Source organism: Strix uralensis, chromosome 12, assembly GCF_047716275.1.
Source record: "Strix uralensis isolate ZFMK-TIS-50842 chromosome 12, bStrUra1, whole genome shotgun sequence".
NCBI lineage: Eukaryota > Metazoa > Chordata > Aves > Strigiformes > Strigidae > Strix > Strix uralensis.
The window spans coordinates 9,177,292-9,194,549 of record NC_133983.1 but is presented as its reverse complement, the minus strand read 5'-3'; the positions used below and the strand labels follow the sequence as shown (position 1 = coordinate 9,194,549).

At 42.2% G+C, this 17,258-nt stretch overlaps 1 protein-coding gene across 2 annotated transcripts in view; it reads right to left on the bottom strand.

Moving 5' to 3' along the window:
• ZNF423 (zinc finger protein 423) overlaps positions 1 to 17,258 on the bottom strand; it is a 236,272-nt gene that overhangs the window by 97,123 nt on the left and 121,891 nt on the right. For both annotated transcript variants that reach the window (XM_074881702.1, XM_074881703.1), the window contains one exon: positions 164 to 3,387. In XM_074881702.1, coding sequence (XP_074737803.1) covers positions 164 to 3,387 — 3,224 coding nt within the window. The remainder of the gene's footprint in view (positions 1 to 163; positions 3,388 to 17,258) is intronic.

The following is a 17,258-nucleotide window of genomic DNA, read 5'->3' as shown; positions in this document are numbered from 1 at the left end:
TGTGTGTTACTCTACCTTTCCTCCTGTTTTGCTGTTTTTTATAGTAGCACAAGTAATTTTATGAAGTGACAGTTTTAAAAAAAATAACATCAGATTAGTTCTCAGTCACATTGAAGGTCTATATTTTATCCCTCAGACATCTTAAAAGTTCAGCTGTACTTACTCTGGGAACAGGGGACGTCTGGGTACCTTTCCTTTGGCCACTAGTCTCAGGTGTCAGGTCTCGGTGGTCTACCTGAATGTGGCTCTCTAGGTCTTCAGCACTTTCAAATTTGACACTACACTCTGGACACCTCAGACTGCCACACGGTCTCTCGTTCACCTCCTGTGGAGTCAAGCCCGAAGACTGTCCATTGGTGCTCCTGGTCATGCATCCAGCACACAGGCCATAGGGAAGGCCGTTCACATCCAACTTTACCAAGTCCTGCTTATTCCGGAACTCCTTCAAGCACAACGCACACTTGTAGAGTTTTTGCAAGGCCTGGCCATTGGGCGATGAAGTTGCAGAGTTTCCTGCCAATTTCTGCATATGGAACGTCCCATGAATTTTCAGCTCAAGGGTAGAGGTGACCGTCTGCATGCAAACCACACAGCGAAACCCAGTGAGGGAGTTTCTGAGATCTGGATGCATCTGGCAGTGCTCGATAAATTCCTCCTCGCTCTGCAGCGGCATTTTGCAAATCCGACACGTCCCTGTATCCAAACTCTTGCTGTGAGTGACTTTGTGCTCCGTCAGGGTCAGGAGTGATGGGAAGCGTTCCCCGCAGATGGGGCACATGTAGTGCTTAGCTGGGCCTCGATGGGTCTGCATGTGCTCTCTCAGGCCATTTTCTGAGAAAAAGGTCCTTGAGCAGATATTACACTTGTGGCTACCTTTGATGAATTCTGCTTTCTTCCTAGAACAGTCATCCTCCCCAGGCCTGATGTTATGATCTCTCAAACGATGGTTCTGCAAGAGGACCTCCATTGTGTAGGCAGCCCCACAAATGTCACAGCCATACATGGGCTCAGAAGCATCTACATCATCCTCACTGGCTTCATGACTGTTGGAAGTATCTGGATTCTTCATTAACATGTTCTGGATATCTGCCCCTTCTGTCTTCTTATTTGTTGGGGTCATGCCATTAGCTGTACCATTCTCAGCGCTAGCATCAAAAACACAATGTTTTTCCCGCAAGTGCTTTTCAAGCAAGATGATGGCATGAAAAGCTTTGCTACAAAACTTACAGTTGTATTTTTTGCTGTGGGTTGTGATGTGGCACTGCAGTTCTACCTCTGTGCTAAAGGTCTCACCACAGAAGATGCATTTGTGAGACTTTGATGGATTTCCCAAGTGACTATGCTTCACATGGATCTGGAGATCCACCTCCTTCCTAAAATCCCAGTTACAGGCTGTGCAACGATACATCTTCTTTTCATTGCTGTGTTTGACTGCCAGATGCACTTGGATAGATACCTTGGAATCAAAAACTTCTTGGCAAAGGGTGCAGTGATACAACACAAAAGTATGCATATCCAACAAATGCTTCTGCAGATCATCCACCGAAGAAAACTGTTTGTCGCAGCTCTCACATACATAATGAGTTGAAGTTGTCATGTAATGTACGGTGAGATGTTGCAGAAGAGACTCCTGGGAATCAAAGTCCTCTTTACACTGAGGGCAAGACTGTTTCCTCAACAGCAACTCCAAATGCAACTTTAAATGGGTTTGAAAACTCTCAAAATTTGAGAACTTTAGATCACACTGATTACATGGGTATTCACCATTAGACACTGAGTTTACGCTAGCAGAAAGCCGTTGCCTTTTAGGGGAAGAGACTTCAACATCAGAAGAAACTGGACTCTGCTCTGCTTTTGACTTCTTATTGTGTGCCAGAGGAATGTTCTTGTGGTTTTCTTTAATATGCTTTGTAAGCTTCAGGATGGAGCCAAAAATGGGGGAGTTTGTGCAATAAGGGCATGAATAAACTTCCATAAAAGACTGTGTTGGCTGAATGACAGGGGAATCCAATTTTGAATTTCCTACATTGCAGTGAGTCTGCTGAATATGCTCAGTCAAGGTTGCTTCGGTCAGAAAGCCCATGGAGCACTGGTTACAGAAGAAAGCGTTGTTGCCATCTTGAGGGGTAGCATTTGGGCCACAGTGAGTAATACGGATGTGTTCTTGTAAGCTATTGATATCTGCAAACATCTCTGGGCAGTAGTTACAGTGAAAGGCAGAAATGTTGCTAAACTGCATCATAGGATAGGCATGGTTTTTGTGCACCTTTCTCACATGTTCATTCAAATTGTACAGTGTAGGCATGGAATCAAGGCAGATCTGGCACGTGTGGCTTTGTTGAGGTTTGTCTGCATGAATGGTCTTCAGGTGAATCTCCAGAACAGCAAGGCTGTTGAAGTCACGCTTTGAGCAGTATGGGCAGCTGTAAGTAACTTTAGACCAGTTCTGGCTTTCCTCTCTGTCCACAGACCTGATTTTCTTTTGTCCTCTCAAAGGCTTTAAGGTCGAATCTGGGGTGGAACCTCTTTCCACCGATGCGCTGGAGTCGGGCGTTGCGCTGCTCATGGACGCCACGCTCCCCAAGACTGGGTCAGGGCTGATGCTGTGATTGCTGGAGTCAGGTTGCCTGTGGCTGTCCAAGTGGCAATAGACTTCCTCCACTGAAGAAAACTGCTCCGGGCACATAGGGCACTTGTGTTTTTTGTTGGCATGGGCTTGATGAATGTGTGAGAGCAGCGAGTTTTCGTCTGCAAATACTTCAGGGCAATGAATACACTGCAAATCTGCCTTCTCGGAAAGCTGTGGGTGGCGTGTCATTACGTGCTTCTCCAAATCTTCAGTCTGACTGAATGTCTCTTCACAGTAATCACACATAAAATCATCCTTCTTCACCTCTTTCTCAGTCTTTGCCATATGTTCCTTGTTCTTTTTATGAGCTTGCATGTGACTCTGCAATGAGCTGGTAGATGAAAACCCACGTTTACACACAGTACACTTGAACGGTTTGCTGGAGCTGTGGGTTTTCAGGTGAATTTTGAGGTGGTCGCTGCGAGAGAACGCAGCCTCGCATTCATGGCAATGGTACTTTTTATCCCCTGTGTGAAGCTTTATGTGGCGATCCCTACTTCTCTTGTGCTTAAAAAGCCGGCTACAGTAGGTGCATTTGAAAGGTAGTTTGTCACTGTGGATCTGCTCGTGCCTTTTAAGGTAGCTCAGGCGAATGAAGGACTTATCACAAAACTGACAGGGATACGGCAGGCCAGTCCCCCCTTCCTCCTCCCCAATGCCGAGATCACACCCATCTCCTATCATCTGAGTGGGTGATGCAACATCTTTGCTGGAGGGAGATGAAGCCACCCAGGAGAGTTGTGGGTCGTCATCACCATCTGTAATGGGAAAGCAGAAAGGAGATTAAAAACAATTCCCAGTGCATCTGTGAAATAAGGACAAAGCTCTCAACAACACTATGGGCTTCTGCTACTACAGCATTTTTAAAAAAAATCAACTAAAAAAAAAATCTCTTGAATTTCAAATGAGGTTTGAGAAAGAGAAATAAAAATATATTTGTACACATAATTCACAAATATGCCAACACATAGTATTAATAAAAAGCATTTTTCTTTAGCAGGTTTAACACCTGCTCACTGTACTGTAAAGCAATAAATGATGAATAAAGAAAGCGAAACACAATGTGCAATGAAGCAATACAAACATTCTGAAAAGCTACAGTGTTAAGTGATCACCTGTGATTTTGTGGGTCTTTTTAAATGCTACATCAAGGTGATTTTAAGTAATGTCTCCATTAAACAAAATCCTTCAGTTGTGTCTCAAAACTGTAACAGAATGAAAGGCTGCTCAAAAGCAGAGTCAAACATCTAGGTAAAATAAAAGCATCAGATTTGAGACAGCTCAAGAAAACCAGAGAAGAGATCTGTACATTACCACATTCATTCGTATGAAAGGTAATGTTGCCTGCTAGGTACAAAAACAAACAAATTAAAAAAGCCCAGAAAATCACCATTGGAGATCTCAAGACATCACAAAAGAATCAACTTCAGGATAAACCGACAATGGCCCAGCCTCTGTTATAATAACTATTTCCTTTGCTCAATACGAGGCTTTGGAAAATATTTTATAATTTGATATTACCATAAAGAAACACAGCACCAACTCCAGCAGCAAAACAGTCATTTTAGGAAAAATACATAAAACGTTGGCTGCTTTCATAGACAGAATTGTTAACAAGAAACAGAAGAGAGCGAGTTCAAATATCCTAATTCCAATAAATGCGGAGATGTTGAGAGAAGCAAAAATGCCACTAGTCCGATATACAACTGAACCATGGAATGAAGCAGAAATAAAATTCATATAAACGAGGGAAGGCGCTGACCACATATACATTTGGAGATTCAAAAAACGGAACTGGTTATCCATATACATTGTCCTTATAAAACATGTAATGTTCCTACTTCAGCTCTTACTAAAACAAACCAATAAAAAAATCCCCAACTGTGCGTGTAGGCTGCCACACGCGCACTCCTTGTGCCTGCCAACTACAGAGTCGCCAGGCGGAGAAGAGCACATGTACGGCGGAGAAGCTCTCAAAGAAAGGCTCGGCTAATGAGGATATCACTACCATAAGAGGCTAGCTCCTGTGGCACCGTTTGCTTTGGCAAAGACCTTCTTTTTCATCCCAGGAAAAAAAGAGAACGGTGCTACCTTGGAAAAACTAAACCAAATAATCACACACCAAACAACTTTTCCCGCGCGATGGGGCGCACGATGGGGCTGCCGCTTTTCCAGGATGCGCAGGTCAGGCGCCCGCTCCCCTCGCCCCACGCTCCCCCGTTTAATTAAACTTCCTACTCCAGAGTGATGCTGGACACCAAGAATGTGCTTCCTCCCACTCCCAAAATGCACCCTGGCTCTCAGCAAGCACCGGCGCTTCTAAGATGCTCAAGATCTTTGTGCTCAACTAACTCCTCTGAACCAGGCCGACCCCGAACCTAAAACACAGACAGCGAGCCCCTGATTTCTAAGTAAACTTTTCTCAGGCTTCGTTCCCCCGACCACTGAACCAGCCTCTCTCTGCAGCTGCAACAAAGCCTCATGTTCCCAATTTAAGCCACCTCCGCTGCCCGCCCCGCTGCCGGCGCAGCTTCGCGCTGCCCCCGGGGAGCCCCCGTCCCCCGCCCGCCCCGTCCCCCCAGCTCTGCCGCCAGCCGCGTCCGGGGCTCCGTCCCCACGGACCTGTGGCCACGGGCCGTCGGAGGGAAGAAGGCAGCCGGCTGCCAGCGCCTGGATTAGGGGCCCCGGGGAGGTGCCGGTAGCTCAGGGCTGGCTAATTCCCTCCTCTCGCCAGCTGGGCTCCTCCAGGGGAAAGGAGACAAAGGGGAGCAAGAGGGGGATGCTGGGCCTGAACTAGGGCAGCACATGTTGCGTTTGCTACTGCTACTTCTGTCTACCGGGGGCGGGGGTGGGGGGGGAGAAGAAAAACAACAGGAAAAAAAATTACACCACCATTGTGTTATTTACTGCTCAGGCTTACTGGCTGTAAATAATTTAAAATGTCCACTTTGCAGAAACTGTTATAAAAATATATGCATTTTAAGTATCTTCCCTTTTGCTGCCAGACCACTGGTGCCTTGTGCCAGGCAGCAGCACACTGAGGAAGGACTGCACTGGGGACAACTCCGAGCACTTAAAACGGCTCAAGTGAATAAAGCTTCATTGTTCTGCTTTGAAACTGTACATGCAGTGGGCCAAATCCAGTGGTAACACAGGCTGGGCTTTAGATTTGTTACATCCCTATCTGCTTATGCCAACAATTACATTGGCCTACCATGTAAATCGAACAAATCTTTTAGGTCTCTTTTTCCTCTGAAACGAACCCATCTACCTCAAAATGCACTCTAACATTCAAATAGGGCCAGTTCCCCTCCAGCTGCTGCTCTTCAAACATATTGGGCTATTCAGAAAACACAATCAAAGAAAGCTGGTATTACTTTATGAGTGATGCACAAAGACATTGCTGTGCTAATATAATTTGGATTCAAAAAACCTAACATTTCTCAGATTGAAAAGCTGGGTTTGTAATAAAAACGGAAGCATTTACATAGACAGTTGAAAGCAAAGATTGTCTCCTTTTGTTAGCTTGATTTAGACCTTTCACTGATTTTCCTGTTTAACTTTTGGATTCCTTTCATTGCACAGTTTTCTCATACTTTTACAGTCTAAAAAGAATTAGGAAATTTTAAGCCCCAAAACAACATACCTTGACTTCTTTACAAACAAGACACTAAATTACTGAAGGCCTAAACTGAAGAAATTAGGGAAAACTCATTATCATTAATCTCTTTATGGAATGAAAAATAGCCCTGTTAATTTTAACTTGCCATATTAAATTGAAGAAAAGACCTATAATGAACTGAGAAGGAAATTCTAAGGTATTTTACCAGAGTAATATTTTAGTGGGAAGATATATTTTAGATGTGGTGTGACATGTCTGGCAATGATGGTTAGAATAATAATTCTACATTAATGCAATCAAAGGAATGTAGCAGAATGAGAAAAATCACTTTCAAAAAGGAGATTAAAGTCATTAAAAATGGCTAATCCTGTAAAGTGGGACTGTTCTAAAATAGAGAATCACATGGCTGGTGCAAGGCTTTTGTCATTTGCGCATAAGAGAATCAAAACAAGTATTAAAAGGGTAAGAAAATTCAATAAAAAGTTTAATTAGGAAAAAAAGAGCATTAAGGAAGCTTCAGAATGTCAGTAGTCCTCGGGATATATGTATGGGTCATGAAGCTTAAAGGGCCAAACCTGATAATCAATCTCCAAGTGGTACAGTAATTTAGCAACTTAATGTTCAGCACGTTTATGGGACTGCAAGCATTTATCATCGTCACTGAGGAGCTAATTCCAGCCTCAATGCATTCAATAAATGTATCTTTCCTTCTAATAAGAGCAATTTGGCCAAACGGCAGTATAAATCATACTTCATTCCCTGTTTATCTTCCAGATAACATGAGCCAAATTCAGAAATATACTTGCAAAGCTAAAACAATAAAATGAAGTCTTAAAAAATGTGATCTCTCTTAGAACAAACAGCACATCACAGATTGCCAGGAGTAAGCAGCACTGTCATCTCAGCATACACTGATGACGATATATTTATTATTTCAAAGATATACTATTAATAGAAATCAAATGGAGCAGACAAAATGTCACAGTCCCTGCAAACACCTTCCCCCATCTCCCCACTCAAAGCTAGCTGGAAACATTACACTCCCTCCAGACTGGGCCGAGCCGCGTTTGAAGCAGTTGCAGAGGGACAGGCTTGCTCAGCTGTCTCGTCACCCGCACGGCCCCAGCCCTGGGGTCAGCGCTTGTGGGCAGGGGCTGCACAAACCGGGCTACCCTCCAGCCAGCTGCTTTTTCTCTTACGAACAAAAGGTATGCACACAGACCCCATTTGCTGGCCCAGGCCTGAAGTTCATCGTGGCCTAAACCCTCTTGTTTACCAATGTAGAGTATCATCGGGTTCCCCTCTAGTGAAAAACCTCCCCACTCTCTCTCCCCTATGTGTGGAGGGTTCAGGTGGCTCTTCCACAGGGCCCCCATGTGCCCGCACACTGCGGGCATGTCGCAAAGTGGCCAGCATGGTATGGGAGGCCAGTTTATTCCAGCTGGTTTGGGCGCGAAGAGCAGCACAGATTGAACATGATGGGGCTCAGAAGAGGCCGCACAACCTGCCCAGGCATTGACAAAATAGCCAGGGCTTGGCCAAAGAGGCAACTTTGAGACTCCCCTCCTGAACCCAGAAGGCGTCTCCATACAGGACAATAAACTAAGGAGGTTAGATTTGGAAGGTGCTGTTATTCTGTGAGGTCTATTCCTCTAGTACAGAGCGAGTACACAAGAGAAATGTTTAAATTAACAAAAACCAAAACTAAAAATCAATTGTTGAGGAAAGGATTGCTGTTTGATTTAAATTCAGACTTCCAGTTCTCTCTGAGCCTCTCCACTGCACACAAGTTAAAAACAGTCAAAGCACTCAAATCGCTTTAATTGGGTGTTGATGGAATTCTAGCACCCAAAAAAGTAAGGTACTTTTGAAACCAAGCTGGGCATCATAAGACACGCTTCTGAACTGTGTTTCAGTTCCTCATCTCCATAATAGAAAAAAGCCATGTGCTCCTCAAGGGCAAATTGTAGGGCTTACTTCTATATAGCTGTGAAACCCCAAGACATCCTCAGATGGAAGGCCGGATAGAAATACTATCAATTTCAATAATTATTATTATCCTAGATGTTTAACTATGATAATACAAAACAGAGATAGAGGACTGAGAAATCTTCAGTACTGGTTACAGCTAATTTTGCATTGCTGCACTATGTATTAAAGCCAAGGATAGATCATTACAATGGATTATAGTAAGAACCTCACGTAGCATACGCTGCTCTTTTACACTGCAGTGCTGGTGTGAAATAATGCAAATCAAGTTTACATAGCAGATGTTTTAAGTTTCAATATTTTCAGTGCACTGTGACACCTTTTAACTTAAATTTTTTGATGGAGTGTTTAGCCCCATTTTCCTGCACATTCCCCGCACAGTTATAGCAAGGTAAATAATAAAAAATATCATTAATATTCCAAACTCAATTTTCTATGCATATATTAGCTTCACTGAACGTTTTTGTTCGTTGTGTCACAGAAGGCAATAGTGGACTGTGAACCACCAGCTCTAGTGGCAATGAAAGCCTTTTTATGCTGACACTGCACCTATCTCTGAATGGTATTGTAACTGCTGGGCTGTGACTGAAACCCAGCATTAATGTGCACTCAAACACACTTCACTAAACAATGGAAAAAAAGATTTCTACTACTTATTTATAATTATCCCTACAAAAATATTATGCAACTGTCCCCCAGAACTGGTCAACCCACCCTTAGCCAAGGCACTAAGAAGGGGCGCTGGGAAGTTCAGGCTGCTCTGAAGAACCCTATACAGAGCTTCAGACTTCAGCAACATCAGCTTCTTTACAAAACAGTCTTCAGAGTTTTTTATTTTAAGGCACTATGCCATTTTTAAAATATATATGTGTATAAAATGTTCAAAGCAAACCTAAAATTGGATAAAAAACTAAGAGGTGCTAATATAAGTGGCACCACAGGCAGTGCTTTCATTATTATCTGTGAGTTGAGAAAAATGCAGTTATACCAAATTATATGCTTATGTGGTAAGCATTTTTGTTGGACTAAAGTACCAACAGTTAGTGACTCTTTTTCCAACTTCTCAGCTTTGCACTGCAATTCATTTTTAAGTGAAGTTTTTAAAAAAGAAAGACAGACGTCTGGCTCAATGGAAAGTATATATAATCTAATTTTTCTTCTCATGCAGAGAGTAACTTGGTATTTAGAATACAAAATCAGCACAAGATGTAGTGCAGAATTTCAAACATTAAACTTGCTGGGATGCCTGCTGCAGATAAACTGTTACACATAGATGGTTTAAACCTCCGTGTCTGTTTAAACCTTTCTGTAGTGATCAAAGATACATCTAATTAGTCTTTTTTATGCCGCAAGTTAAAAGTACACACAAAGATGTCTATTGAAGTTTAGCTGATACACAGAAACTTGTTAAGCCAGAGTAACGTATGCCTAAGCCCTTGTCTTCCATTAGCAGAGATACCAAGACTCAGTAATGACCATTGATAGGATGATACATAATTCTATACAGATGTCAGTCTCTATTTTGCTGGTAACAAAAAATTAACATATCATTAAATAAGTTATTTCACACTTCAATAAATGGCATAATAAGGGGTGGAGGAGAAAGTTTTATGTTAGATCTAGGAATAAACTAAATGCTTTCAGAGTTGAATCACTGTTTTTCTTTACTCCCTTTGGAAAAGCAGCAGATACTATATTCTGCTGTGCATCATGGACTTGGGACTGAAAACAGCTGCACTCTAATTACATGTAAAGTGTACCAAAACATTCCTTTTATCACAGACTGTAAATCTGTTAGCATCTGTCTCTCCTTTGTTTCTTCCACAAGATACAAGCTTGTTTCTACATTTTTCTCACCTGTAGCGGTAATTAAAATTCATTATAAATGAAAGGAGTGAACACTAAAACAAGTTCCTCTGTGTACAGTTCTAAACTCAAATTAGAAACAGCTGTTTGCTAATTCATGCAGTGATGTTTTGTCGTGCTCTGTGAATCAATAATAACTCACCCTATTTCTACCAAAATGTTAGGATTATACATATATTTTGCTTAGCAATTTGCTCTTCAGAAATGTTCAAATGCACATTCAGTCTTTTCTAAGCGAGATTAGAAGATGATACCAGCAAAATCATCAGTGAATTAACAGAAAGATCTTAATAGCTTTCTGCTCATGCTTACCCTGCTACCTGGAGGGTCCTGTGCCATTCTTGCCTGCTTTGATACCTACAGAGCATTTAGCAAGAAGGCACGTTGTAAGACAGATGTAAAAGAACAAAACTGTATATGGGGTCATGCGCACACATCACAGATGCAATAGTCACACTGAGAGAATACTATAAAATTAGTCTTTCGGCTATGACATGTACAACTTTCAAACATAAGGAATGACAAAGCCCTTAGGAAAATAATCCTAATAGAATAATTATTACTTATAATAATTAGTTATAAAATTAGTTATACTACATGGCAATACTTACGCTAATTGTTAGTAATATTTCTTCATATAATGTTAACCAGAGCACAAACTTCATATGACCCTACTGGCCTTACACTCACACAATTATATTCTGCACTTCATGTTACTTGATGTCAACATTTATCATGATTTCAACACTTGATTATACAAAACAAAGAGACAACACACAGCAGTTAAGAGATTTGCCTGCTTCATTTTTTATCTAAACCTAAGGATACATTGCAACATTTTGAGCAGACCCCATGGCAGATTTGCAGAGCCTGCCCTCGTCGCAGCAGGACCAGGGCCACCCCTGACCTCTGCACTATTCCCTTCGCAGAGCCAAAGATCCAGCCCAGAGTGGTGGAAGAGCATCAGCCTCCATAAAGGTCTCTGCAGTACATGCAAGTCCTTTTCTCATCTATACATAAAGATATCTTTTTCTTCCTCATGTTTTGTTACTGTTAGCAGGGAGGGTGTCTCCCATACAGCACAAATCCATGCATCGAGATTCTGCACCACTCGTGGAGAGGTGGCCAGCGGAAGAGCCTTTCTGGTGGGATGAAATGCATGAGATGAATGTCCTTGATTTATGATTTCCTCCCTCCCATTCGATCCAGCAGCTCCAAATACAGCAGGCACCTGTTCTCAGGCTGTTTTGCTGAGTACCCTCAGGCATGTGCGGTCAGACAGACTTGACTAGAGCTCTTTCCCTAGTTCATACCCATAACTGAGCATCAGAAATACAGACTAGCTGCTGTTTGGAGAAACTCAATGAATACAGAAGCCAAAATTAAAGAGACACTTTTCTCCATGAACTAACCAGATCAGTGTGATTTAATTTAATGCTTTACTGTGCTCATTTTCATGTTTCTGAATTGTACTTTCAAGTGAAGATTAAGTCATCAATTACAATCCATTTAGCTCATTCATAAAATTCATTTAAGGGTCATATCCTGCACGGTGAGCAGGGAGCCCTGGAAGCCAGCACTGAGAAGGACAGACAGCACTTTCCCACAGGATATTCAGCTTGTGCAGAATCAAGTCAGAGCTCATTTTGATGGCTTGGGCAGCAGTCTGGAGGAGCAAGAGCCTTTAAAACTGGGGCAGTGGCAAACTAGGACAAAGAGAATTTTGCCAAGACCTGTCCGATAAACTGCTGTTACTGCTAAGACAAATGCATATCTGCTTCTGTGCTGGTAGACAATATTAGAGTGGTGTTTCCATTTCTGCAGAGCTGTTTCAACTTTTTAGCCATGTATCAATTCTGAGCCAAAAGAACCACTAAGAAGGGAGAAAACTGGGACCAGACACCACAAATGCTGGGTGTCTTCTGGTTGGGGTCACCAAAAGTGACTGGATTGCTAGGATGGCTTTCTATGATGAGATCTTCAGCTGATGCTATGCAGTGACCCAACCTCTAGGAAAATGGATTTGCAGTCCCTGTCTTTTAACGGATGAAAAGCACTTTCCCAAGAACAGACTTTTGCTCCTAAATGAATATTTTCCATCAATGCTCAGTAGAAGAGATGTCAATTGCCGTGTTCCAAACCTGAGAAAAACCTCATGTTTCAAACCTCAGCCCTCCACAGGACTTTACTGCCAAGCTTTCCGGCCTGAGGAATTTAAAGCTGGTCATGTTATTAGAGCAAGTTGCAGGGGAAAATAAAAACAGCTTGTTAAGTTAGAAAGACTAGGCTGTTCCAGACTCTCATTTTGATCTAGGTGGGAAAACTGTGACGCACTTACAAACTTAATGGGTTGACGTTCATGATGAATAGACCTAATGCTGAAAAACACATGTTGGCTGAAATTACTCAGCAATAAACAAACAGTAAAAAACAACAACATCCAGATTTTATACTGCCTTCAAAGAACAAGGGAAGAAAAATCAATAAATTACATGTGACAGACAGTATCAAGTAACCTGTTTTATAGTTACGCATATGCATTATTGGTCTGACTTCCAAATGTGCTGTGTATTCACATCAATCCTATCGAAATCAATAGGAACAGCAGTTGCTCACCACTTCTGAAAACTCAGGTGACATAAATATGAAATACAGCCAGTTCTACATAGAGGTATTTTCAGAAAGGTGCACGTATTTGCTATCCCTTTCATGAATTCAGAGTCAGGATTTCATGCAAGCACTGTGAATGGAAATGAATCTGCACTTGTGAGCATCCAGCTTCCACAAGTCTGGTGAGTGTAGCTTCTCGAGGCACTCACCTGACTGGTTTTGGAGGGGCTCATGTGCCCCAGTCAGCCCAGTGGGTATCCCTGGAGCTAATGAAGCCGCCAGCTCCACCTCACCCAAGCCTGGAGATGGGGTTTGCTCCAGCTAAGCAAATCTCCCATTTCTTGGAGACAGTATGCATTATGGCAAAGTACAATTAGTTAAGACTCTGGGTTTGTTAGTGAACAATTTTTTAAAATATATTTAATTTAAAATTAAAAAAGAACACCCGGAAATGTAAAAGCACACTGCTGAATATGAAGCACATTCCTGAGTACCATTTAGATAAACATCGGTTATGAATCTGCACCATGTTTGTGACTGGCCTGAGGGGAACTGCATTAAACAGAGGTAGGAAGAAGTTCTCCACTTATCAATACCTGACAGAAATAACTGAAAGGTTTAAAAAGAAAATTACTATAGATTTTGTGCTATGCAAGATGAAAGCCAAACAGCATGGCTTGCCTAGGAGAGATGTGTATTCCATGCTGCATGGTAATGCTACTTCTTTTTCACTAACAGTATCCATCATTTTAAATAAGAAATGACTTTTAAAACAAGCAAGCAAACAAAAGTGTTTGCCACCTAGTAAGAATCTTTCTCAGTACATCAGTGTTCCCCTACAACAAACGTGCTGCATGAGAGACCTTTCAAGTTTAACCAGCAGTGACCCAGCACCTGTGATCTGAGGACCTGCACTGCACCACAAAACAAAACCGTCCACCAAAAGCTGCTCTCTTCTTCCAACACGTCTTTGCCCTTTTGACTGAAGGGCCCAATGACAAATCATGCGACTGCACGCTCAGGTTTTCAAAAGAAGAGCTATGGTGACAGCTACAGTCTGTCTTCCCAGGGCTCACACCCGTGTTGGTGCAGCCCAAGGAGGGATCCCGCACCCAACCTCACTGAACGCCCCACCCCAGCTGTGCCCGCTCCGCAGCACCGCAGGGTCATGGCACACCAGACAGCCCACTCCTGCGGGCACCAGGCAGTGAGGTGAGATCAGCCCACGCTCTGCCCCATCTCCTATACCGTGAGACTGCAGAGAGACTTTTCGAGCCTCTCTAAATTCTTTAGGGGCTTCTCAGGATGTCAGCCAGCACCGACCACGCTCCAGAGAAAGCCTCCCGTAGGGAGGATGCTCATCAGTGCAGGCAGGGAGGCAGGGAGAGCGCAGCTGGGAAGCCAGAGCGAATACAACCAGGAGACAACAGCCCCTCCGGCCTCGCTGTGCTCCTGCCAAGAGACATGCAGAGCCCAGCAGAAACCTCTCCTCCAACCACGGCTGTGCTTCCAGCCTCCGCTGCAGGTGCCACACTCTGCCCACATACTGGAACAGGACAGCACTCTCCTTAAAGTTCCCTAACAGCAAAGGTATCTTCCTTCTGAATTGTTTAATACAGTCCTAGGTGCTGATTATCTGTATTCAGATAGCTCTAGTTTAACCAACAGTGTAGGTTTCCTTCTGGCCACATGCATGTGGTTGTTTCTTTCCCTCCCACAAATGTGAACTGTATGATTTATTCTAGTTAGCAACTGTCTCTGTGCCTTGGCCACAGATACATGAGGGTGAATTTATAATGAGGAAAGGTGCAGGGCACAATTATTTGTTTAAATGGGATTAAAATTAGAGTTGGAGCATACATTGAATCATCTCAATTTATCCATGAAGAGCAGGGACAACAAACGTCTTGGCACTTGCAAACAAATGTCTCTTTCCCCACCATCTCTCCCAAACAGGACTCCTTCCATTTGAGAGCAGTCTTACACAGACATTGGCACTGATATCAGAGAATTAAATGAAATAAAAGGAGAAGCTACAGTCAACAGCTTTCTCTCTAACTCTACCCACATAATGAGGCCTGGCTATACTTATAAAAAAGTATCTGTGAATGTTAATAGACTAAACAACTCAATAAAAGTAATGAGGAGGCAGTGGGGAGAGAGAGATTGAATTTGCCCTAGAAAAATGCATCTTGGTATTACAGGTACAGAAAGCATTTGACTTTCTATAGAGAAGTCCACTAAATTAAAATGTGGGTGGAAGCTGTAGGTGGGTGTTTGGGGTGGGGGCACATTTCCTGCAGAAGAAAAAACGGTCAAAAGACCAAAACGGTAACAGCAAAACACAAAAGAACAAAAAAACCCCTAAACCAAACTAAAAAACTCTCATGGAAATCAGACGTCAGAGGTTTGATAGACACACATGCTCCTCCAGAACCAGACCTGTTCAAGAAACCATCTCCAGTCAATTAATGCCTGGAAACATGCGCCCTACCACCACCACAGGTAAATTAATAATTTTTGGTTCTTCTCCAGGTGTGAAAAGGTTTTGTACCTGCACCTGGATCTCTGGTGTGGGGTGTCTCACGTGCCCAGAAACCCCGTGTACAGTGAGGCAGAGAGGAGTTACCAAAAACCTACTACTGAAACACAACTGACAGATATCTGGAAGAAACTGCATCCCATGTCTACTGTCATTAAGAGGCAAAACAGTGACTAAGCTGCATAAGCTCACACACTGACTGTCTAAAAGAAGAAATGTTGTCAGTAAGCCAGTCATAACTGAGCAGACAATTTAAATTGGGGGGGGGGGTGGGGTGGGTGAAAAATTACTGTTTTCATAACACAAAGAGTTTTAAAGCTCAGACCAGCTTCACTTACAAAAACCTTACGGTCCTAAATATCCCTAAATATCAAAAAACCCTTGCTCCCTCCCTGGAATCCATTTGGTTTTGTCATGCCCCTTGGATTCCAGATCAACAGCTGAAGCTCCCTGCCCAGGCAGAACCACAGACTGGGCAAACCTGGTGTCTCCCACAGGAGAGTGACAGAACAAGGTACCCAGATACAATTCACATATCATTTTTTTGTTTTGTCAAGGTTTTTCTATAATTTATTTTAGCTCTGGCCAGTAAGGCAAAAATTTTCAGGAGAAAACAGATTACCTGGTCTCCTGTCTGAAATAGGAACTTTAGCCCATCTCACCCTTGCAAAAACAAACAAAAGTAGATGAATGAATGGTTTGAATGAAAATTCAGTAACTGATCCCTCACACCTTTAGCCAGAATTGCTTGTGAAACAGAATTCTACTTCCTCCATCTCACACTCAGTTCAGCATATGAAAGTATGATTACCAACAGTTATGGAAGTACTGACCTTGGCTCCCCATCAAGACGTAATTATCTGTCTGTATTTAAGACAGGAGTTCAATGTCTTCTGTTGAAAAATGGAAACTCAGTAATGGAGCATCTGAGTATAAAACTAATCTTCTGAGTAGTAAATACAGACTGACATACAGCAGTAACTGTACAATTTCAGATGATTCACTTTAGAGGTTCAGGTCCTGGATTCTTAGGAGCTGATTGTTAAAGACACATCAGACTTCTGGTTTTTTTAGAAAATTATTTAGGATTATCATACCATGTATCTTTGGATTTCCTACGAACATAACCATAGCCCCAGACCTCCTGGCTACCTGACATCAGGAAGGTTGCAATATGATGTCCACCCTGAAGTCACTGTACACAGGCTTAGGAGTGATTCCATCTTAATTCAGTTCTTTGGCTGGAATTAAGATACTGGATCTGATCTGATTTTTTTCTTACTCTGTTGCTTTGTATCAAAACACCCATTTTCCTGTGGGTGGTACCTAACAAAATACAAAGCAGAGGTGGGAGCACAAAGGAAAGAGACATTATAAATGCACAGAAACACACCGTGTCAACACATACCAACTACCAAATACATATAGAAGCATTAAAGAAAGACAACTGAGTCATTATTTTAGAGTTTCACTATATTTTCCATTTTGAAACATTTTACTATCTATCTAATATCGTTAAAGAAGCTTCCATTGCAAACACCAGAAAGCAGATACCTCCTAACCATCCTACACAAATTCCTGTCAGAATTTTTGTGCAAAGTGTTATCAAGTAACAATATTTACCATGTACAGTAATTATGAAAAACTCTGAGATTGTGTAATTATGTATTTTAATTACATGATCTGATTAGCTTTTTTAATCACTTCATAAAAAGAAAGGAAATTCACTGAGGTTGTCAGAAAGTTAATAAAAATAAGGTAATTCACTGCTAAGGCTCACCATGGTGCCTTTCTAACTACTTCCTTGCTACACCCCACTGTGCCTAGGTATTGGAGGTCAACTATAAGTATTAATTTCCTTACTTTTATTAACTTTGGTGACAACATTCATGCTCTTTTGGCATGTGGGGTGTTTTTTTTTGTTTTGTTAGAAAACGCTTTTATTAAGCTGAATGATACTTTGAGAGATGCAGACTCCTCAAAACCAAGAACCTGGTTCA